The following is a 24,262-nucleotide window of genomic DNA, read 5'->3' on the forward strand; positions in this document are numbered from 1 at the left end:
TACTTTAAAATTACATTTTATTTCTCTTTCTGAACATTTGTTGTTTTTTTAAAAAGGTTCATTTTACATTGTCTTCAAGAGTCTTAGGCCTCCTGGTAAGTGCCCTGGTTTGTTTCACAGTACTCGCCACATCCTTATTGCTGGAGTGTGTCCGCACCCGGGGACACCAAAGGGACCGGGGACCCAGGTGAGAGACTGGGGTCTGCGCTCCTGGTACGAGGCGGGAGGCTGGGGGTCCAGACCCAAGCTAAGCTGAGTGTCCTTGGCCGGACCTGCAGCCTCTCCGGGTCTTCCCAGCCCCATCTTAAGAAAGGCCAGGAGGGGCAGAGAGGAAGGGGCACAGGAGGGCGGGAGGAGCCAGGGAGCGAGGCAGGCTGAGGACCAGGCGTGCGGCAGGCCAAGCTGGCAGCGGCCAGAGAAGCTCCGCTCCCCTCGTGGGCACAGCGGGCTTGGCCCTGGATGTGCGGCTTCGGGCACCTCTCCCCCAGAACAGCTTGGGAGTACCCTTTCCTGTTCTTGCCTACTCCTGCCCCTACCCCAGGGAGAACCCCTTGGTGATGACCCGGCGCAGAAGCAGAGCTCCGGCTTCCCGACCCCTTGCCCAAGCCCCTTTCTCCTTTTTAGTGCAAGAAAGACCTGAGTGCAGAGAAGGGCCACTCCATCAGGAGGCCAGGTCCCGTCCACAGCGGCGGAACGGGTTAACCCTGGCCCCTTCCCGTGTGACCCCGGAAGTGGAGTCAGAACCCATCGCTCCCCTCACTCGAGGGTGTGGCCTCCCTGGACGGCAGGAACTCCGCACACACGGAAGGCAACCGGCCGTTCCCAGGGGGCAGGTCCCTGGCCTGACAGGGTTTCCCCAAGCACCCCGCTCGCGGCTGGCATCACAGCTATTTCCAGTCCAGTTGCTCCGGGTTAGCTGCAGGCCTCCCATCAGGGCCGGGCTCAAGAGACAGCCTGGGTGATAAGCACCCCTTGAATAGATACAGTGCTATGTGGACAAGGAGCCCAGCAAGGATTAGGTGACCCATGCCCTCCCACGTTGTCCCTGGGGCTCCTACAAGTGGCTCATGTGCAGCAGAAATGGATTATTTTTCTTATCTGACAATCTTCTGTGCTTGGTTATTATTAGTTCGAATGTGGGGCCTGGGTGATGTACTGTGGACTTGGTGAGCTTGGAGGAGGGGGCGTCCCTGGGGTGTTCCCAGAGCTCCCACAAGCAGCCTCCAAATTAGACATTGCTAAGAAAGCGTGGTGTAGCCCAGAGGGCCCAGGACCCAAGGCAGGGCGGCCCCCAAGCCTAGCCGCGTTGTCCCAGACCAGCCTCCCGGTGCTTACTGACCTTGACCCCACTTAATCTCCCAGCCCTGGGCCCTGGTTTACGCCCTTGAGGACAAGCCGCAGGAGGGGCTATGTCTGCTGCCTCCCCACATGCCCGGATCCAAGACCACCCGCCGCAGGTGACTCCTCGGTAGCCCTGCCCAGAGCACCTGCGAGGGACGTCCCTGAGGAGCAGCCGGGCCGGCACAGGGCTTCCTCCCATTTAAACCACAGCTGTGTCAAGGTGGCTGGCCCTCCAGGTGTTTGGGACAGGTGTGGCTAGAAAAGGAAAAGCCACACACCCAGCAGTGTGGGCGGGCCCAGCTGTGGATGGTGCGGAGGGCTGGGATGCCAACGATTCCCTGGGCTCGACCCCGTGACGCCCGGCGGACGCCCTGGCGCCTCCCAGACACGCCAAGCCAAGGGGGGGCTGCAAGCAGGGACAGGAGAGGAACACCCGCCGCTCCGCCCGTAGCTCACGGCTCTGGCCCACAGGTAGGTGGCGTGCGGATCTACCTGGGGCCACGGGAAGGGCCCCTCGAGGCAGAGTTCGTGGCTCTGTTTCTCCTGAAACAAAAGAATGAGCAGCTGGTTTTGGACCTAAATCTGCGCCCTGTCTTCCCCCAGGACCACGGCAGGGGGCCCGTGAGGTTCTCTCCTCCCCGCCCCAGCCCCCTCCCTCACCTCTGGCAGGTGGAGAGCCCAGTAGAAAAAGAGATCCTGCTTTCTTTGCTTCGGTTTTTTTTTCCTTTAAATTCAGCTTAAGGCAAAAGTTTGGCAAAGCGAGTCTACATAAGGCCGCGTGATGGAGGGCGAAGGGGGAGCTGCCGCGGGGCCGCCACTCACCCAGCTCCCCCTGCTCCCCAGCCTCCCAAGGAGGCATTAAACAAAGAACTGGAAAAGCAGTTGTTTCAGGGAGTCTGTTGCAAGTGAATGACTGAAATTGCGAGAAAAGGAGAGGAAAGGAGACCAAGGGGACAGGGAAGGGCGAACGTGGGGTCAGCCTGTCCTGCTGGGCCTCCCTCCTCCCCAAAAAGAAGCCCGTGCGGAGAGGGCGGGGGAGGCCACCGGGAAGCCATCCTGGGGAAGTCGCACAGTGAGATCCGCCCACTGGAGAAGGTAGAATGGTTGTATTTCGCTGAATGACCGGAGTCCGTGTGGGTTTTGCTGGAGCAGTATTATTACTTGAGTCTGACTAGCGGGGAGCCCTGGCTGTTACCGGTGCTTGGGGGGGATTACCACCAGCGGCTGTCCGAACTTGGGCCGCCACATGAGGACCTGAGCGTCGTTGGCGTTGGGCTTGACCAGGGCACTGGGCGGTATTGGCTCATTCTTGCTCAGTATTTTGGGCTGGTCCTGGGCGATGGGCTCCCGTAGCCGGGCGCGCTGGCCCAGAGGCCGGTTGGGGTTCACCTCGATGCTGAGCTGCATGCGCCAGTGCAGTGTGTGCAAAATGATCATGTCGTTGGTTGAGGTGTTGGTGGCCACCAGCCATGTGGTGAAGCTCTGGTCCCGGTAGATGTCGGTCAGTTTGGCCACATTGCTCTCGCTGACGGGCACTGCCCACGTGACGCTGGGGTAGAAGTTGTCGTTCATGCTGATGATGAGCCTGGAGTCTCTCCTGGTGGGGCCCACGATGGTGCAGGTCTCGGTGGTGTTACCGTACCAGGGGTAGTTCACCCCGTCCGAGTCACTGATGGCCTCGATCTTGCCCTCCTGGAGGTCCGGGAGCTCCCAGCTGGACCTGAGGACAGAAGGCCAGTTTACTCAGTCAGCCACCAGAGGCTCTTCTGCTCCCCCTCTGTCCATGGACGGGGCTTACCTCCCAGGAGGCCAGACAATAAACAGGCATCCAATATCACGTCAGGTCAACTGGGGCCCCCAGACAAAGCCCCTCCTCAGAAGCCACATCCTGTTTTCTCGAATCAATCATCGAAACAGTCCACCCCCGACACCACTGTAGCTGGGACTGAATCCTGGCTGGGCCTCAGGAAGCCCCAGCTGCCCCTGCCCTTGAGGGGATGTGCCACCTGGAGAGGCCTGGTGGTGGTTAAGGTAACGGGGAGCCTGCTGTGTCTGTGCCCCCCACCCTCCATGTCCCAGCCACTGGCGGGACAGCCACATACAGTCACGTGACCTTGGTTAGGGTGGCGGCCATGGGCTCCGAGAGGCTGGTGTTGGGGGCCCTTCGTGGCCACACAACACATTATGGTGGACCCAGATAGTGATGCAGGTTGGTGCAGCCCCGCTGCCCCACACGCATCCCCGAGGCAGCAGTGAGTTTCTTTCTCTCACTTCAGGGGCTGACAGGAGGCTTCCAAGCCCAGTGGCTGCGGGGTCAGCAATCTGGGGATGCTTCCCAGCCCCTCCAATGACCAGCACGGGACCTGCAGCAAATGCCTGTCCTCTCCGAGCTTCAGTGTCCCCACTCACGAAAGCAGGTGCAACTGGCCTCTTCCTCCCAGTGCTGGGGCGGGGAGCATGGGCACCAGCAGCCCCGAGCCGTCCGCTCACAGCCAGCGCCAGAGGAGGCTTCTGGGAGCCACCAGGCCCCTTCCTCACCTCCGCCACAACCCCGTTCTTCCTGCTCCTGCCTAGCTGGCTCCTGTCTTCAGAGAGCAGAACTAACAAAGCCTGAGCAGCTCCCACCTCAGAATGTGGCTCAGCCCCAGCTTGGTACCAGCTTTACTGGCCCCTGGGCTCTGCTGCAGGCTGTCTGGGAACCTGCCCTCTGCTCTCACCTGCTGGAGGCCCAGCCTTCCCGGGGCAAAGCAGACAGTGGGGCTGCCCAGAGCTGGGGCTCAGGAACCTCACAGGCCTTACTGGAAGCCTCAGCCACCCCCCGACTGGCATGAGACCCTGGGCAAGGTCTCAGCACCCCCGGGGCTCCCAACTTGTCACACATCCTTGCGGGGTTCACGGGAGGATGCAGGCAGGACGTACGCGAAGGCCAGGAAGAGGTAGACCCTGTCGTCGCTGTCTTCACTATAGTCCTAATGCGCAGGCAGAGGACAAAGCCAGCCTGCCCGGAGGGCACTGCTCCCATGTGGCTGGGGGCACAGGAGCATCTGGGGAGCCCACCCCATGGAGACTCATCAACAATCATGTCCCCCCACCAAGCAGACAGAGAAAGTGAAGCCAGAGTTGGCGGCATTTTCCCAAGGTAATGTGGCTAAATGGTGGGGCCTGGGAGCCAGACAACGTGCTGCTGCCCAGTGCTGCTTCCCCCCAGGCACCTGTGACACCGGAGCTCAGGCCGCTCTGCACACCTGAATGAGCCATGAACGTGGGTATCAGCTCTCCAGGATACATCTCTGGACAAAACGCATCCCCGTTCACAGCGGCCGGAAGGTGGCAACAGCCCAGGTGCCCGTCGGTGGGAGACGGATAAACAAGGTGGGGTGCACCCACACCACGGAGTACTAGTCTGCCTTCAAAGGGAAGGGAATCCGGACCCAGGCTGCAGCATGCATGAACCTCAGAGACGTTATACTAAGTAAACTAAGTCGGACACCAAAGGATAAATACTGCAAGATTCCACGGATGAGAGCCCCCAGCACGGTCAGGCTCCTGCAGAGAGTAGACGGCAGGTGCCAGAGGCTGGGGGAGGGAAAGGCGAGTGGGTGTTTGGGGGGCGTGGGGCTTCAGTTTGAGAAGATGAAAAAGTTCTAGAGACGGATGCACAACAAGCTGGATGTACTGAATGCCACTGAACTTGAAAACAGTAAATTCTGTTACATATATCTCGTCACAATAAAAAAAATACATTTCTCTACTGAAATGCATTATTTAAGGTTAGCCGTTAGCAGATTGGGGGGCACCATAGGAGGAATGATTATAAATGTGGTCTTGCTATCTTTTTTTTTCTGTTTATTTCTTTGACAAGGACATAAATTAGGGTAACACCTGCTTTGCAGGTCACTTCCTGCCTGGGGCCCTGAGCTCAGCCGTCTCCAAGGGGGCCTGGGCACCGGCTCAGATGGCCTCGTGTTTCTAAAGGCGATGACCCACTGATAGTTAGCAGCAAAACAAGCTGAATCCAAAAATAAAACTCTAATAGACTGTTAACCCCAGCTCCCAAGAGCTGGGCTCTCCCAGGACCCCCCAGGCCACAGTGGGTGGCTGCTAAGAGGTGCGAGCCTGCTGATTGGGCTCCCCTCGGGGTGGGCCCCGGGGTCGGGGTCTCTGCCCTGAGTTGCCCAGAAGCCCGTGCCTCGGCCCCACCTGCGCCCAGACGCCCGTTCAGGAGGCTGTCCTCCACTGGTTACACTTGCTTGCAAGACCTTTTCAAAAAAAGCAGAAAGCAAATGTGCAAAAGGACCTTGGCTTTTCCTTGGCCCCCTTTCGCTTCCTAAGAGCTGGCATGTTTTGAGGAGTGGGGCCTCCCTCCCCCAGCCCCCCAGCGCCCCTGCCCTGGCTCAGTCGCAGACAGGGACCACCTTCACGAGCTGGCATTACTCAGAACCAGCCCCAGCATGGCTGCCTCTGGTCCCCATGGGCCTGTCCCACCCAGAGAGGGCGCATGGCTAAGGGCTCGGCTTTGGGGGACACAAACCGCCCTGGACCCGGTCCCAGCTGGGCTGCAAGCACTGATGCAGTCACAACCTCTGAGCCTCCATCTTCTCATCAGTTACCTGTGGATCGGTTTCTGCAAGAATCTTGTGATGAAATGTGTCGATATATACAACCTGGTACACAGTGAACAGCAATGCACGGAAACCTCCAGAGACCACCGGAGGGACGCACAAGCAGGTAAAATTGCACCTCTGACACTAATGGATTTGCCAGCTCTGATGTAATCTGAAGCCTTTTTTTTATCTCAGACCATTTTGTTCTGAGATTTCAGATCATACATGCTCTGAACGGAACAAGTTCCACACAGTTACTGCCTCCTCTAAGATTTCCTGTTTGTTCTGGGATGACCTTGGGCTTCAAGGCCCAGTTCCACAGCATTGAGAGGTAGTAAGCTGGCCCCTGGCCCCAGGTACACTGAGCCTTCTCCCAGTTTGCAGGGCAGGGACAATGCAGGCTCTGATGGGCAGATGCCACCAAAAGGTATAAGCAAGGTCCCCAGCGCCGTGCCCACACACAAGCGCCCAGTCAGCGGTCTATTTGGAAGATGGGGATTTTGTGAATAAGTGCAAATGTACGTGTTCCTGCCTCAAGTTCACAGATTTTGATCCCACCTTCCCTCCAGCCCCCAGTGTATGCGTGTCCAACCTCATATAGATCTCTTGTTCAAAAATTAATTTCAACATGGCAACAGCAGAGCATTGGACCATGAGAGTGACCCTCCTGAGCCTGGGGCCCAGCGGGACCCCACGGCCCATATCACATGCTGAGGAAGCAGCTTGTCACACTCCTGCCCTGGTCCTTGTAGGTGTGGGGACCCAAAGGACAACAGGGAGACCCGGGCTTGAAGCCAGGCCTCAGAAGTCGGGCCCCTTGCATCATATCTGGAGTGGACTCCTCAGCCTCCCTCAGTACCCTTGCTCCTTTTTATCCATCCTTCTCCATCCATCACCCACTCACCAAGCATTTGCAGAACACCTGCCACTTATGTTTGCAGAGCACCTGCCATTGATGCTGGCCATGAAGCCGTGAAAGAGGTGGGCAGGCCCTGGTCAGCAGCAATGGCAGAGGCCCTATGCCCTCCGGACCCCCACCATCCCTGACCCTCCCTCTCACTTCGAGATTGACCCCTTCTCCTTTGCCTTCACCCTGGCCAGAAACCAACTTCCAGTCCTGCCTTCTGCAGGGTTTTCCTCCCAGAAGCCCCAGTAATCTTTTAAAAATAGAAATCTGATAGCACTATTCCTTCCTCTAACCCTTTTGAACCTCCCATGGCTCCCATGGCCCTTAAAGCTAAATGCAGTTGCCAGGGCCCCACATGCTTGTGCACAAGTGGGCACATGTGCGCACACACACACACACACACACACACACACACACACACACACACACACCCTCCCCAGGCTCCAGACCCACCAGCCCTTCTGTTCCTCTAACGGCTGTGCCCGTCCTGTCTCGGGCCTCCTGCCAGGGGCAGCAGTGCTCCCCTCCTCCTGTCCGAGTCAGTAGGACTCGTAGCTCAGCTCTGGGCCCACCCCAGAGAACCTGCCCTGATCCTTCAGAGGGCAGAGACTGAGGCGCACGTTTTCTAGAGGACACTGGAGATGTTAGAGGCCTGGCTCAAGGCCACACAACTGGAAAGCTGCCAGGCAGGACCCACAGCCCAAGTGGGCTCTTACCCTGCGGCTCCGGCACACACATGCACACACGCACAGGCTCTCACCCGCTGGCCTCCCATGGACCTGTGTCCCACACACACACGCACGTGTGCACAGGCTCCTCTGAGCAGCACAGCTGACCAAGAGTTTGAGCCCAAAGAAGAAAGGCCTTCCCCAAAGGCCAGAGAAGGGGTTGGGGCTGTGCTGAGGGGTGCCCATAGGAGCTGCAGAGGGTCCCCCAGTGACTCTAGATCCAGCTACCAGCCGGGAGGTGACTCAGCACAAGGACTTCTCAGTGGAGGGTGAAGGCGACCAGGGACCCCAGAGACCCAGAGATGCCTCAGCAGGGAGGGGTGGCACTCGCCCTTCTGGGACCTTGGGCCACAGGGCACACGTTTCCTGGCTGCTTCAGGAAGAGCCCTGGTCCAGCCACACCAGAGGCCCACCTGGGCCTGGGCCAGCCCTGGCATGCACGGCCCTTTGTGCCCCTGTGGGCCCCTGCCTCTCGTGGCGAATGTCAGAGAGCTCTGACTGCCTTCTGAGTCCTGCACCTGAGCCGCATCGCCCCAGCCCACCCCAGCTCAGAGTTCCCCAGATTGCTGTCTCTCATCATTTCGGTCCTATCTGCATGCCTCCTGTATTATTATTCACTTTTTTCCTTAACATTAATCACTTTTTAAAAACTCAAGTTTACTTTTTCCTAAGACACACCTCTGTATATGCTAAGTATATATATTTTTTTTCTAACATACATTAAAATAAATATATTGTTTTAAATTAAAATTATACCTAGGCTTAAATGAGTCCACCTTGCTGTTATTTCACGTCCCACGGTGATGCCCGTTAGGTGCGCTAAGACACTTGTTTATAGGTGACGATTTGAGGCTCGGGGGCAGGAGGGCTGCCCAGGGCTGGCACTCATCTGCTCATCCCTGGGTCCAATGCCCTTGCGTGGGCCAAATGGGCACTTAGCAGTTATCTCATCTTGTCCCCAGTTTTCTTTTACAGTTTTGCACAATTTGCAAAAAGTTCAGATTCTGTAAAATTCTGCAATTTTACAGCAATTGAGACTTAAGCGTACCTTTCCAAACCACACTGCCTGTGCAGTCACCCACCAGATGGGTCACCAGGCACCTGCCCTCCCAACGGAGGGACTGGGGTGTCCCCTCCACCGCCCTTCCCACCTGCTCCCAGGGTTCCCCCAAACAAACCCCACTCCTGGGGCCCAGCCTTGTCCTCCCTCCACCTCCTTTGCCCAGGCCACAGCCCCAGAAAGGCCCCCCCATGCTTGTTTAACTTTAGTTTTTAGTTATAAAAGCTGAACTTGTTTGAAAAAAAACAAGCCATAGAGAAACATACAAAGTGAGAAACAAGAGCCGTGTCTTCCACGCCTGCCCTCCTTGCTGACGTTACTCACCGCACAGACACATGGCCTGGTCCATTCTCAGTGCTTTGTTTTTAACAAAAATGGGTTCCTCCCCTACATATTTTACAACATTTTTAAGAAAATGCCACCAGGTGGTAACCTCTTCCCATGGGGGTGCCCTCTAGCCCACCTGCCCAGGTGAGACAGCACGCACAGGTCTGCAGGTGCACAGACCAGCCCTCTGCCCCACCGACGACGGCGGCTCCTTGCAGCTGTGAACAGCACAGAGCACAGGAGCTCCTCACACACACACATCCCTGCGTCCTGCTTCCCGTTCAGGCATTTGTCAATTAGCGTGTCAGTGGATTCTTTTTTGTATGCCTCCTGTATGCGAGGCACCCAACCAGGTGCTCAGGGCTTCTGGAAGGCAGACTCCCAGCAGGACAACAGAGCTGAAAGGCGTGTGTATTTGAAACTGTGGTAGAGCCAAACCCACTTCCTAGATGCTGCCAGATGATACCCTCACAAACAGTGTGTGTGGCTGTCCACTTCCCCTGCCCAGCACCGTGCATCAGTGATCTTTCTTAGGTTTACCCAGATCTGATCAGCAGAAACAAAAAGGATCTCGGGATCTGTTATTTCCCCGACCCGTCTGGCTGCCGGGTGCCTTCTCGTGTCTCTGGGAGCAGCCAGCTTTTGTTTTCAGCCCTCGGAAGGTAAAGTCGGAGCCATCGCTTGGCTGGGGCTGGTCCACGGGGAGCTCTCTTCGGGCCGGGCAGGCCCCCCCCACTTCCTCCCACCCAAAGCCTGGAAACCAGGACTTCCGTCTCCCCGCCACGCTGCCCTCGCCTCACCACAGCCCGGCAGATGGGGGAGGCCACCTTCCGGCGGCAGAGAGGAAGCAGTGTCTTCGATTGTTCTGTGCGGCTGCAGGAAGAGGCCACGTGGTCCCCAGGGCTGGGCCCCCCAGCCCGGTCCGCGCTCCCCGGAGCACAGCAAGCTGCCCTGGGCAAGTGGCTTCAGGGCTCAGAGGCCTTGGCTCTTCATGGGGTGGGGACCCCACAAGGTCCTTGGGAGACGACAGAGGGGGCGGGGCGGGGCAGCTGTGCACACCACCCCAGCCCCAGCAGCCCCCCGGCCTGAGGCCTCGGGCCCTCCCCGCTGCCCGGTGCTATCCGCCAGCCTCTCCCAGCCCAGCGGGAGTCACCGCAAGTGCTGGCTGGAAAGAGCCTCGGAGGTCTCGCGGCCCAAGGCTGTCACTGTGGGTGACTCTGTGAAGCCCCACCCAGGAGCAGGGAGCAGCTGACTCGTGGGGCTGCAGCAACGAGGAATCCTTCGGGTGGCTGGTCACTACCACGGGTGGGGGCTTCGTGTACGCCAGGCCCTGGGCTGAGCTCTCCTTGAGGGAAGGGCTACTCTCCCCCCTTCACAGATGGAACAGGAGCCTCAGAAAGGCTGCGGAACTGGCCCTAGGCCGAAGTGCCGTGCACAGTGGCCCTGGGGCCCACACCCTGCTGGACAGGAGTGTGGGCAGGTGGCACTGCCAACCCAGAGGAACTCTCTGGGGCTGCTCTCCTCTGCTCACACCCCAGCCTGCCGTTTGGCAAAATTCTGAGGCAGAAACTGATCTTGGGCTTGGCCTTGGCCCTGGGCCAGATTCCCAGGGGACTTGAGAGAAGGGCCAACTCAGGACGACGTGAAGCATCTCCCACACGGGTGAGAAATTGTGACTTGTCACTTAGAAGACTGTGCCAGCTGACAGGTGGCGGTTGAGGAATTGCGGGGGACGGGCTGTGGAGGCAGATGTCTCCGACAGTTTGGGGGTTGGCTTTTAAAGCAATGTGGTTGGACCCAAAACCATATAGAATCTTCTAGCGCCAGCTCGGAGAAGCTCACCATTTCCTAGCTCTCGCCGGTAAAGGTCGGGTACTCCCGGGGCGCCTTCAAATGTCTCAAACCCAGACTGTCATTCTAAAAACTTCTCCTCCTGGATTAGAGATTAATTTCCAGCAGGGATTACATTTGGGGGTATTATGGATTCCGGTTAAGTACTTGGAATTAATATTTTGAATACAAGCCTGTTTGTAAAGAACAGAAGCCTTAACCTACCTTTTGCCACCTGGCTGCTCCCACCCCTGGCCACTGGCACCCAGTATGTGGGTCTTACTGTAATGGTTGGAATTGTCTGGGTCTAGTCCAGTGGCCCCCAGCCTGGGGTGACTTCACCCCCCACCAGGGACAGCGGGCAGTGTCTGGAAACATTTTCGGTTGTCGCGGGGGTGGGGGGTGGCTGCTGGCCTCGAGTGGGTGGAGACCAGGGGTGTTATCAAGAACCTACAGCGCACTGGGGCTTGGGGTCTCTGGTCAGTCCCACTGGCTCCCCACTCCTCGATTTCTTCCATGTCATGAGGCTTAAAAATACGGAAAAGCATTGTCTGGGGGAAGGGCCTTTGACGTCACATGTAAGGGCTTCTGTTTACCGCCAACAAGGAGCAGACACCAGGCTCTCTCGGTGGCCTCCTCATGCACAGGGGCGCCGGCCGAACACAGCTCAGCCCACGGACCAGAGGCTCCATCTTGAGGAGCCTGCTATTCAGTAATTCAGTTTCTTAAGAAAATTTCGTCGTTTACTAATAAGCTGAGTAGCTTCTGACTCGGCGCTTCAGCCATGGGGTTGTTACCGACACCTGCTCTCTCACTGAAGCCTCACAGCTGTCTACGGGGACTTCTTTCCTTATCCCCATGGACAGATGACATGCCGGACACCCTCAAGGTGACCTGCCAAGGCCCCAGAGTCAGCACTGGCGGGTCACTGTGCCCCTGGGGTCGAGCCCATGAAGAACCACGCCATGCTGCCTCTCCCAGGGAGCCACGCAGCCCTTCCTCTGGGGCTGGTCCCACCCCAGCTAGGACTTCTGGCCCCGGAAGACTCAGGTGTGCAGGGCCCAGAGGGCCCTGCGCTGAAGGAGGCGCCCCTGGAAGGGAGGGACGAAGGGAAGCAGGGAGAGAGAAAGGAAAACGGCCTTTAACCACTTGAAAACTCAAATCATTCATGACTTACTCTGTTTTTAACAGTCAGGGACTGAGCTCTGTATAAAAGAGGAAGCCCTGGGCTGGGGGGAAATTCAATACCAGGAGGGATGTACATCTGCTGAATTTTATAGCTTCAGCCACGACTCTCAGCGCATTACATACACCATCACTGCCTCCTCATCTGAGAATAATCACCACAGTGTGACATTAGAGACCAGAGCTCCTTGCCCTAAGTGCTGGTCATCACACTAATTCTTGCAATAAGCCCTGGGGCAAAGACTATGGCCCCAATCTGCAGAAGAGGAAACTGAGGGTCAGAGTGGCTATGGTCACACCCTGGAAGGTGGCAGGGCCTGGACTCCCACCCTGGTCTGCTTGACTGCAGTCTAGGTGCCTTCCTCTATTCAGGAACAAGCACCGGCTCAGAGAGAGAACGGCCATCTCAGGTCTCCCGCCTCAGACTGCCTCCAGCAGTAGTGCCTGCAGGGACTCCGGGCCACAGAATGGAGTACAAGGCCTTGAGGGTTCTGTAAAGCACTGTGCACAGACTGGGCAGCTGAGGTGCCAGGCCAGGCCTGTTCCCCCACCCTGAGAAATGCACCCCTTTCCACGTTCCTCGCATCTTTCCACGTTCCAAAGGACCTTCTGCCTTCCCTACTTCTTTAGGGAAGAAAACAGGCTTAGCCTAAAACCCCTAGAAAAACATGTGTGTCTTGTCAATTGTCCTGCATGACTTGCAAAGTCCAGGAAGGTTTCAGGCTTAAGGCTCCTTAGGAAAGGTCCGCACCATATAACAAAGATTCACGTTTCCCTTCTTGCAATGGAAAGGCAACCTCCAGCCTGGATAAAAGGCTGCCTTTGAGAATGAAAAGGCTTGAGCCTAGCAGTCCGTCTGACGGAGAGCTGGTGAGTGTTAAGAGAGGCTCTGCATGCACCTCTCTGGGGCGAGTGTGGGTACACCCTTATTTGAAATTTTCTCATGATCCTCATGTTTCCCTTATAACTTCAGAGGCATTAAGTAGAGAAGCCCCAGGACTTGGTGTCCCGCCACCCTCCATCCCCTCCCCACCCCCTCTAATTTCAGGCCTGGGATGCTCTTAAATCTGCAAACAGTTCCAACTCTGGGGAAACTCTCCTCCCTACTCCTTTTTTGCAGAACCGGGTGCTATACAGGGTAGACGCTGGGAGACAGGCTCTGGGACTGCCCACAGCTGCTCACCGGTGTCTAGCTGGGAGGCTGCCCGCAGGGCCGTTCCCACTCTCTCAAAGGGACCTGGGGCTGGGAACCAGCTCTTTCAACTGCCTTGTCTTAGGCCAGCTAAGTCTCCCTTCCATCTGCTGCTGCTCTTTACACTCCCAGGACAACCCAGAACCGGGGATCAGGGAACATGCCAGAAAGAAGTCCCAGGGGCCCAGTGTCCTGCATCGAGATCTGCATTGTCCGGGAACATTCTGCAGACCAGTCTGCAAAGGGGCCAGGGGTTCCTCTCGGCTGTCAGGGCCCCACGGGAGCCTTCTGGACGCTGACCCTGGATGTCTACATAGAGCGGCCTTCTGCCTCCCAGAGAGAAAACCCTACACAGTGAAGCAAACCAGGTTTCTAAAGCAAGCCGTCCTCTCCGACCAAACACTGCTAGGAACAGCAAAGCATGCCCTCAAGTCCTGATGTACATCTGAAAGCGTCAGAGACGAGTTCAGGCCCAACACAAAGCCACCCACAAATCACTGTGGAAGTGTCAGAGGGCTGTTCTTCCCTGTATCCACCACATGTGCTTGTGGAGGCCTGAGCCTCGGGGCCAAGCCACCGTCTCTCGAGTGGCCCCAGACAGCCTTGCCAAAGAGGCACCTGGTGGCATGTTCCTCTGCTTTCTCAGCACCTCACAGGGAAGGACCCCAGAACCCCAGGGGCCAGGGCCAAGGGGAGGGAAGTTCATGACCCCAGTCTGGATCAACAGATTCAGAGGCCAACTTTCTAGGAGGCCACCTGGCCAAGGAGGACTCAGAAGCCACATGCATATCTGCCTAAAGCTTCCCTCTGGCCCTGGCAGGCCCCTCTCTAAGCCCCTGCCCCCCAGGCCCAGGCCTCCAAGCTGTCCCCCACCAGCAGCTCCACAAACGGTACTCACATGCCCTGCTCCCCGTACTGGTTGTAGAACTCCATGTGGCTGCACGCCTGGATCCAGCCAACTATCCAGGTCTCCTTCTTGGGGATGGGCGGCATGACCACCTGGGCGGAGGCACGGAAGTGGGGCGTCCTGTAGCGGAGCACCACGCTGGAGGACTCATCGATGCTGGTGGGGATGGGGTCGATAGAGGCTTTCACGTCGATCACGGTGATACTTTCCCGGAAGACTCTGGCTTTGCCCCCGATGCTCTGAATACAGCCCATGGCACACAGTACCACTCTGATCTCCAGGGAGGGCCAGCAGTCCCAGAGGAAACTGGGCATTGAGAGGATGGAGGCTGCCAGACCCAGCGCAGACAGTATTGCTCTCCGGTCTCAAATCTAAGGGCCGATATCCATAGGATAGAAGATTCACTGAGTAGAGGGGAGTCGCATATCACTACTTCAGGCCTGTTTATAAATAAGGATTTTGCTGCATTTCAAGAGCCCCAGGTTCTCCCTTCTCCTGCTAGCAGTGGACAAAAATCACCGGTATTCTTTGGGTTAAAATGTTAAAAAGAAAAGTTTGGAAGTTAATGGATGATCATGTTGTTCAGACATCCAGCCCTTCTGTGCCTCACCCACGGGGAACGTCAGCTCGGAGACGCTCCCTGAAGTCTTCGGTGCAGAAGGCAAATGCCGGCAGACACATAAATAAGGAAGGCTCCGTCCCTGGGCGCTGCCTCGCCGCAGCGGACGACTTCCTGCCCCTGTGCCTTCCGCACGCGCCCGGGGCACAGGCACCCGGCCGCTCGCCCAGCGGGGCCGAATCAATGGAACGGCAGTTTCTGTGCAGCCGCCGAGGTCCGGGCGCCCTCGGGGTCGGGCGCTGACCCGCGGCTTCCAGGAGGCGAGCACCAGGCTCCGGCGGCCCGCGGGGTCCCTGAGGAGCGCGGCGCAGCGCGGGTCCCCGTCGGCGCCCACTCGCGGGCGCGCCTTGTCCCCAAGCCGCTGTCGTCGCCGCCGCGCGGGGCCCCGGGGCTGCGCCTGGCTCGCCGCGGCCGCCGAAGACCTGGTGGGAGGTGTAAGGGACAGGGCGTCAGGGCCCGCCTCGCCCCAAAGTTGAACCGAACTTTGCCGCGGGGGACGCGCGGGGCGGCGACGTGTGCGCGGGGCGCGGGCTGCGGAGCAGACGGCGCAGTTCTGGGCGGTCTCCCCGGAGGCGGCGGCCCCCCCCACCCCGCCCGCCCCGTCAGCTGCGGCCGCAAGACCGCGCGCACCAGCGAATAATCGCCGCCGGTGACATCTCCTCTGACACCCGCCCGGCCCGGGCGCGGGCTGGGGAGGCGGCCGGCGGGCACTGCAGTGGGCCGCGTGGACTTGCCGGGGCCGGACTGCCCCCCGCCCGCCGCCAGAGCCCGCACCGCTTCCCGGCCGGGGCTCAGCGCCACCCCGCAGGCCGGCCTGGTCGGGCGCGCGCGCCTTGCCGGGCCTGGACCCCGACCCCTGGAGGGCGCCGCGCCCCAGCCTCGCCGCGGCGGGTGCCTGTCTCCTTCGGCAGCCCAGCGGCCCCGGCTCCCCGCGCGTCGGGCGCGCTGGCCGCTGCCGGGGAACTTTGGCGCGCACGCCCCCACCCGGGCTGCGCCGCCGACTCACCTGCCCCTCGGGCCGCTCGGCGTGCCCGGCCGCCGCCCTCCGGATGCCCCTGTCCCAGCCGCGGGCGCGTGCTCGGGGCGCCCCCCCCCACTCCCCCTGGCTGTGTCCTTTGGCTCTACTGGGGTCTGGGACCGGCGTGAGCGCCCCCGGCCCCCACCGCCTCCTAGCTTGGGGCTGCTGGGGGTGGCCGGGGGCGGCGGGGAAGGCTCGGGTCTCCCTCGCCCCCACCCAGTGCGCCGGCTTTATTTTATGATCATTGTGAGCGTGCTGTCGCCCTCGGCCCCGCCGCCGCGCCGCAGCCGCCTGGCGCGCCCCGCGCTGCCTCGCTCTGCTGCAGCATCGGAAAGGCAACCAGGTCAAACTTTGCAGAAACTCAGCCCCTGCGCCGGCCTGGCCCCGCGTCCGCCCGCAGCCGCCGGCCGAAGCGCAGCGCACTCAGGGACCGCCGCCTGCTCGCCGGCCCTGCAGAGATGCGGGACCGCAGGCGGCGGCGGCGAGCGGGCGGATGCCGCCGCCTCCTCGCCGCCCGCCCGGCTCTCCACCCTCGCTCCCCGCACACAGCCCGCCCTCCCCCTGGTAATCCTCTCCCCCTCTGCCCCCCTCGCTCTCTCGCTGCAGCTTCTTGGGGAGCCGAGCCTCCCCTTGCACAAACGACATTTCCTCTTTGGCTAGCCACGAGAATTCTGGGTAGTGTAGTTCGGCTTCTGCCTCGGGTCCAGGTGGGCAGCTGCTTGTGCCCTTTGAACTGGGCAGGCTTTCCGGGGCTCAGGGCACGGGGAGGAGGGTTGCACCGCCCTGGCATTTCTGACGCGGTAGAGCTGTTGGCTGGGTGGAAACAGTACGGGGGCTCCGAGAGGCTCCAGGGCTGGGAAGGTGGGGGCAGGGGGAGAAGCTGGGGGAAAGGGCCCCTGTTGCTCCCTCCTCCTGGGCCTCCTGGTACCCTGACCTGACACATGGTCAGACCTGTTGGGGGTCAGCTGTGATAAATGCTGTACAAGCCTCCTCCTCTCACCCACCACGGGATCCCCCTGTGTAGGGAGGCCTGTTATGCGTATTTCAGAGGAGGAGAACCCGAAGCTGGGAGACCCAGAGCCTTGCCACGGCCCTGCCCTGCAGGGGTCCCAGCTGGGACTGCCTCACCCCTCCAAGTCTGAGGTTCAAAAGGGGCTTGACCCTAGACAGGGGTATGACAGCTAGGAACCCTCTCCAGGCTGCCTCAAGCCAGTAGCACCACCCGCACCTTGCAATGCATCGCCCGGGGAAATGCCAGGTGGTTTGTGACATCAGAAAACCTGGCAGCCACGTTAGAGCCATGCTCCCCCACCCAGGCCGCACCATGACTCTGACTTCCACGGGTGCCTGCCACAGGGTGCAGGGAGATAGTTCCAGCCACTCCCAAGCCAGCTCATCCCGAGTGCCAGGGCGAGCAGCGCCTGGGTGAGGGTTCCGGCCCCTTGGCGGTCTCTTGCTTGAGGGATGCTCAGCAGAGCTGAGTGATGTATCGCATACCAGCACCAGCCCAGGCCACAGGCAAGAAGCAGCCTTTTACCCTCAACCTGCTTACCACCAGAAGCCCTCACCCAGCCTAGTGAGGGGTTGTCCCTTTCCAATCTCAGCTAGTAGGTAACTTATTCCTGGTCCTGCTGACTGAGACCAGGGCAGGGTGGCCCTCGTGACCTCTTTACTGCCACACAGTAGAACCCGACAGCACAGGTCTCCTAACGGCCCTCAGTACATGTCCATTTCTGGGGAGAAGTCTTCCTTGGGCTCTGCCCCACAGTGGCCTCTCCCTGCCATGAACATGGTCCCCACCCAAAAACATTCTGCCCTTCTGGGACTCACCGTGTGACCTTCAACACCTCCTTTGCCATCAGACACTATTTTCTGATGTCATAAACCACCTGGCATTTCATCATCCCCAGTGCCTGGAACAGAACAGACCCCACTGGCCAGGGTGTCCCCTGAGGGCAGGGATACTGTCCTGATGACAAGGACATGGGTGCTCTATGAACGTGTGCCAAGCTATACATTTTTCTCATTTGAAAAGGACAGAGTCCAGAGCCCTAACCTGCTCTGTAAGTGGCCAAGGCCCTGGAGATGATTTACTGGGGACCATCCTCTCAAAGCCTGTGGCCTTGGGCTTAGCCTGGGTTTGTGAGAATTTTGGTAAAGCACCCACTGTGTGTGAGGTACTACATGAATGAGCATTGGCCCTGGAGGTGGGCTGCACAGAGACTGCGGACAGGAGACAGTGAGTTTTTGGGGTCTGGATCCCCTGGCCAAGTCCAAAGCCCACATATCTCCTCCTCCCGAGGTACGACCCTCACTTGCTGGGGCCAGCCCCTCTGCACCTGGATGGAACAACCCCTATGGGGCTTTGGCTCCAGCAAGTCCCACTGGAAGAAGTGCTTGGTGCCTGCAGGGGGAGGGTTCTTGCAAATAGGAGACCCCACTCCCTTAACCTCAGCCCCAGGACTGCCCCTTTCCCTTCACCCCCTATAGTCCTTTGTCTTGGGCTAGTTTGGGCACATTCCACAGGGAGAGGGCCCAGGTGGTGTCATGAGCCTGTCTGCCAGACTCTGAGCTGGGGAGCGTTCCCTCAGGGTCCCCTGACAAATAGGAGGTCTGCACAGACTGGGCTCACAAGCACCTGCCCTGTCACAGCTCCTGAGAGGCCCTCCAAGGTTCTGGCTGCTTCCCCAAATCTTAGGCCCTCTGGTCCTCCTGCCTCCCCACACAGTCCTCTGTCCTGATCAGCATTTTCTGGAGCCCTGTGGGTGTTGGGCACAGACCCACGGCTGTCTCAGCATATGTGAAAGGCCCGTGATACATCCACAAGAGTGTGAGGCACTGGCGTCTGCAGAATAGGGGAAGGGGACATTTGAGACATGCCCAGCACCACAGGGACACTCATACTGCCCCCGACCCATTCACCTCACCGGGGCTCATGGAGTCACCAGTGAATGGGAAAGAGGAGGGGTCTGAATGCACAGCCCCAGCCCCTACTTGGGGGTGGTGAACTGAGCATGGCAAGTCAGGAGCTCAAACTGTTGTCAGTGGGAGGACAAAATCCCTCAATTCGGGCTTTTTGGCCCAGAGAGATCATGAAAACCCGAAGTCATTCAATAAATCAGAGGTAGAAACATGACTCCATGCAGCCCAAACAGCCAGGAGTCCCCCCAAGTCTGCAGACAGAGCGGGATGTGGCCTCTCCTTGCTGTGTGTCACTGTGCGCCCCGGGACCTGGGTCCCGCCCTCATCCCATTCTGCAGGTGAGGACACAGGCCTGCTGAAGAAGCAGGGGCGGATTGGACCCGGCAGACCAGCTCCAGAGCCCTGAGTTGTAAGGACCTCGTTTCCACGGCCAGTGGAGGCATCTCAAGGGCCCTTCTTCCTCGTGGACCAGCCTGTGTCTCAGGGCCCCAGCCAGTCCTCCGCGAGCTCTCAGCCCCCACAGGCCCTGTCATCATGGTGCTGGGAAGGCACTGCCCAAGGGAGAAAAGGCCCCGATCTACCGATGGAAATGGTAATGCTGGAATCCTGTTGTCCTGGCAGACAGAGTTCTCTCCTGCACTGTCTGGGACCAGACTGGAAGCCACTGGTGAGGCTTGGAATGTCCACCTGGGAAGTGGAGGGCAGGGCCTGAGAGCCAGGCAGGTGGCTGGAACCACATGACTCCAGTCTCACTGGGAGGCAGGGAGGTGGAGCCAGCCGCAGAAGCCACCTGTTACTGATGTACCTCCTGTGCAGGGAGGGGGCCTGGCCTGGCCAGGGGAGCTTGCTAAGCTGGGATCTCAGAGAGGGCTGGTCTACAGCTCCTACTACCAATGGGGAACGCAGGCATCCAGGGAGGGCTCTGGGACTAGGACCCAGGGCTCCTGGCCCTCAGGTGCATGGGGGATGTGTGGAAGACAGTACATAAAACCCTCTGCCTGGAGTGGCTGCAAATCTGGAGGCAAAGGCCTTTCTAGCCAAAGGTTCAGAACCACATTTCTTCTGGGGCATGTTAGACTTGGGGCTTCTCAGCCGGCCTCCCCATCATCCATGCATGCAATCCTTCCCCAATATTGACTGGATGTCTGTACTGGGCACTCAGAAGACACCAGGCAACACAGCCAGGGCTGGGACAGGCTGCGGGCATGGTTCCCATGAGAGATCCTGTGGGCCAGAGAGAAGTCAGAGGGTGTGATGAATGGAGTTATTAATTACCATAAATAATATATAGGTACAACTTCATACTCAAAATGGTTATGAGTAAGATCGATTGCTGTAAATCAGAACGTAGATGAGGAACTTGTTTTGATGTGCTGTGTCCAGACCCGAGTCTGGGGATGGGAGGGCACAGGTGCATGTTCCAGGGGCATGGGGCTGTGATGGTGTGTACGAGTGAGCACATTAGAGGACGTTGGAGTGTGAGTGTGTGTTGAACAAGGGTGTGCATCTCTGTGTGAGGGATATGTGACAGTTTGTAATTTTCGGGTGTATGAGAGTGTGTCCAAGTGTGTGTGCCCACAAGTGTGTGTGTGTGTGTGTGTGCGGTATGCAATAGTGTGATTGAACATAAGTGTTGTAGGTGCAGATGGGCAAGTGTGTGTGTTGTGTGTGACACTGCGTGTGCACTGTGTGTGGGTGAGAGTGTGTGGGTGTGCATGAGTGTGCACGGTGGTGTGTGTGCACCTGTGTCCATGGGGGTATACGTCTGCCTGCGTGTCTGGGTTTTGCTGAGCACGTGTGTGAGTGTGGAGTGTGCACAATGTCAGTGCATGCGGGGGTGCTGGCTGCTATTTAGGGGCTTGGGGGTCTTTAAGGTGCCTGCCTGGTGGAGACTCCGAATGAAGGTCACAGGTTCCCTAAGGCTGGGTGAGGGGCCGCTTCTCCCAGCCCGGCTCGCAGGGCGCGCCCTCGGGGGTCCCTGGCGGAGGCTCCCCCTGCCGCTCAGCCGGCCTCCCGCAGCCTCCGGGGCTACAGTGCTGAGAGTGACCCGCCTCCCCTTCCAGGGCAGCGTCTCCAACGCGCAATTGACCCCCGGCCAGAAATTGGGGCTCCGCGGCGCCGCCGGGCTAGGCGGCGGGAGCAGGGGGAGGCAGGGGTGGGCCTCCCGGGGGGGCCCCCAGCACCGGGATTAGGGTCCCCACCGCCTGGCGGGCGGAGGCGGCGGCAGGCTGGGCGCGGCCCGCTAGTGCGGCCCTGGGAGTTCTCCAAGGTGCTAAAATAAACCAGCGAAGGATCAGGTTTCCCGACCGAAATAACCCGGGAGCCGCCTAAGAATGCGGACTGAGAAAGCGTGGCTGGGGCGGGGAGGCTGCGACGGCAAAGCCTCTCACAGGCTGCCTCCGCTCCTGGCGGGGACGCCTGCCGCTGCCTCGGTTCCCCTTCGGCCCTGCGTGTCCCAGGCCGCCGCCCCAGAGCGGAGCTCCTGCGCCCACCCGCCCCTTCCCTTCCAGGATCAGCACCGCACACAGCCGCCGCCTCTTGTCCATCCAGTCTTTATGGCCCGGTTTGCAGTAGATTAGAGCCCAGGCTCTGGAACCAGACAGTTATTCATCCCATAAATACTTGTTGAGAGCTTAGGACGCACCAGGCACTACCTGAGTAGCCCCATAAATAAGTAACATAGTCACCAGCCCCTGCCCCTGGGCAGGCTCGCTGCTAGGAGGACCAGGCCATAGACACAGGTGATGACTAGTGCATGGCGTGTTAGAAAGGATACAGACCAAGGGAAAAGGGAAAGAGCAGGAGAGGTATTGGCATGATACTTGAATCTCTGGGCACGCCGCTGGCTCACCCGATGGCACAGAGGCAAGCCCTTCACCTCTGAGCTTTGCTGTTCCCGTTTGTTTGGTGGGGACTCAAAGCCTGTCTGGGAAGTTGCTGGGATGGTTTCAGGGACACATACTCAGCTCTGAGTGTGACACAGCAGGTGTCAAGTACAAGTTAATGATAAATATGCTTAGTGTAGTAAATCTCTCTAACATTTAAAGACACTAAATGACAAGTGTCTACCATGTACAAACTTGGTCCAGTTGCCACAAAGCTGCCAGAAAAGCTTCCCAAGGAAGAGAGAAGCCCTGTAATCAAGGGGTTAGGGGCCAGGGCTTTAGGCTGAAACGCAAATCTGAACCCTGGTCTCTGCCTCTTACGACCTGTGGGCCCTGGCAACCTCACCTGCTCCCTCCCCTCTCTCAGTGACTGAGAGCTCCACAACAGGAAGGTCATGTGGGCCACAGGCCTGATGGGGCAAGGGCTGGGGGAGGCCAGGTGGTCTGTAGGGACAGAGCAGGAGAGGTATTGGCATGATACTTGAATCTCTGGGCACGCCGCTGGCTCACCCGAGGATTGCCTCAGAGTCACCTTTGCACTTCTCACTGGTCCCTGCTTGGGACCTGGCGCACAGCAAGCCCCAAGAAGTGTCCCATGAGTGAGCGAGTGAATGAGTGAGTGACAGAGGAAGCGACCGAGCAGGGAACAGAGATGCTGTGGGACACAGGGCCAGGAAGGTAACCCGCGGAGGCTCAGAGGCACAGGGACCACATCCCAAGTCCGGCCTTGACCAGTTGTGTGGCCTCACAGGTGATGTCACAACCCTAGCCTGGTCTTCCTCATCTCTAATATGGACAAAAGGGTGGTGAGACTTGCCCCGTCGGCCAGAAGTGTCTATGATCCTGTCATGCCCTCCCAGGTCTGGGCACTGCAGTAGGTGGCTCAAGTTGCTCCATCGGATTTTGTGGGAATGCATCTGAGCGCTTGCCATTTTAACCACTTATTTATATGCCGCTTTGGTTCACAGGGGTGTGTGAATAAGGATGGCCCTGCCAGAACAGTTCTGAATGGTCACAAAATGGAAACAATCTACATGTCCAAGAAGAAGGGATTGCCTACATATGTGTGGCCCATCCACATGACAAAGTGCCAAGCAGCCAACAAAAACATGGTGGGTTGTCATGGAAACATGGCCAGGTTTATATTGTCCAGTGGAAAAGGTAGGGTATTTTTTAAAAGGGCCTATATAATACAGTCATATTTCAAATGCATATTTGTGTTTATATATGACACATATAGATATATTTTGTTTAATATGTATTCTTCATTATTATGTAACTAATACTTGGTTGTTGTAATGTATTTCAATAATTGAAAATGAGACAAGTTAGAATCCCTTTATAACCTGACCACCCTCACATAAAACAGTGGTGGTCTGCAGGCAGTAGGATTATACCAATATCAACAGTATTTATTGAATTTATTTCAGTAAGCATGTCATATTTTGACAGAAGGGAATATAAGGCTATCAGTAAAATCATATTGTTTTATAAGCTGGTTAGTTATTTCATGGGTGTGTACCTTATCTCCTCAACTAGACTGCAGCAAGAGATCAGTGAAAGCATTGATTTCATGAATGAGTGAATGGCTTCTAAGACTCCTGAGACTGTGTGGCATGTGGTAGGTGTTCCTAAAGGGACAGTACCTGCTTCTCAACTGCCTGCGAATGTGAATAGGGTCACCCCGCCTCACAAAGGGAGGGGCAGGTCTCAGGGTGAGTGAGCCCCCTGCACCATCCCCTCGGCAGCTCCCTGAGGGGGAAACAGAGGGCTGGAGAGACTTGCTTGTGGTCACTAAGCTAGAAGTGACTGGGCCAGGGTTTGAACCTGTGGCTGTCCCGCTCCTGAGCCTGCTCTTTAGCCTGGGCCAGAGCCCAGCCAGACTCCATGGCCCTCCTCAGCATGGAGCCCACTGCGGCCCTCAGAACCTGCCGGCAGCTCCGGTCAGACCACGATGCTGACATGCGCCTATGGGTATTAATAGCCTCTGTTTGGGCTGGGGTCCTCCACCCCTGCTGAGGTCAGCCTGGGTCCTGGGCCCCATGCAGAGAGAGCGCGCGGGTGCCCTGGTGGAGGGCTGAGTGAGCGCGCTCGGGTCTCTGTGATGGAAGGGATCTGCAGCTGGAGCCCTTGTGCTCCACCCCTGGGACAGCTTAAGAGTCAGACCTCCCCTCTTTTGGGCTGGAAGCCTTTACTCCTGTGAACCTCAGCTTCCTCATCTGTAAAATGGGGATAATAGTACAGCTTCACAGGAAGGTTGTTTATAGGCCCACTCTCCATGTGCTCTGTGCTCATCTCTATGTACAGGGTCCACGTGACCTTGGCTACACCCAGGGGGGCAGAACGTAATACAGCTGGGGGCATCTTCCTCTGTGGCTGTATGGTCTGAACTCTGGACTGACAGCCCCTGTCCCCTGGCTTCACACCAGCTGGGTATCGGGTGGGGCTAGACTCTGGGGACTGGTCACTCAGAACGTGGAGAGGACTGTGCCCTGCTTATTAAACAGGATAAATTCCTAACTCATATAGTTCAAAGCTCACTATGTGGCAAGGACCCTGCTCAGCATTTTATAAATATCATCTCACTGACCTCACAACAACCCTGGCAGGATGGAGACTGTTATTCCCATGTTACAAGTGGAAAAAATGAGCAAGGCCCAGAGAGGTCAAGTGACTGACTCAAGGCCACCACAGCTCGTAGGTAGGCTGCCTTTACCCACCTGCTGGCCATTGACTT

At 58.2% G+C, this 24,262-nt stretch overlaps 1 protein-coding gene across 4 annotated transcripts in view; it reads right to left on the reverse strand.

The window, feature by feature from the left end:
• FAM78A (family with sequence similarity 78 member A) overlaps window positions 1-24,262 on the reverse strand; it is a 26,825-nt gene continuing 2,563 nt past the window's right edge. The window contains exons 1-2 of one of the 4 annotated variants that reach the window (XM_036913548.2): window positions 14,073-15,092; window positions 1-3,061 (exon numbers count right to left, since the gene is read on the reverse strand). In XM_036913548.2, the coding sequence (XP_036769443.1) occupies window positions 2,533-3,061; window positions 14,073-14,395 (852 nt within the window). In that variant the 5' untranslated portion in view covers window positions 14,396-15,092 and the 3' untranslated portion in view covers window positions 1-2,532. Of the gene's footprint in view, window positions 3,062-9,507; window positions 9,910-14,072; window positions 15,093-24,262 lie in introns of those variants that run through there. The other 3 variants (XM_057499143.1, XM_057499141.1, XM_057499142.1) reach the window with 3 other exon arrangements.

The sequence above is a fragment of the Manis pentadactyla genome, chromosome 3, assembly GCF_030020395.1.
Source record: "Manis pentadactyla isolate mManPen7 chromosome 3, mManPen7.hap1, whole genome shotgun sequence".
Classification (NCBI taxonomy): domain Eukaryota; kingdom Metazoa; phylum Chordata; class Mammalia; order Pholidota; family Manidae; genus Manis; species Manis pentadactyla.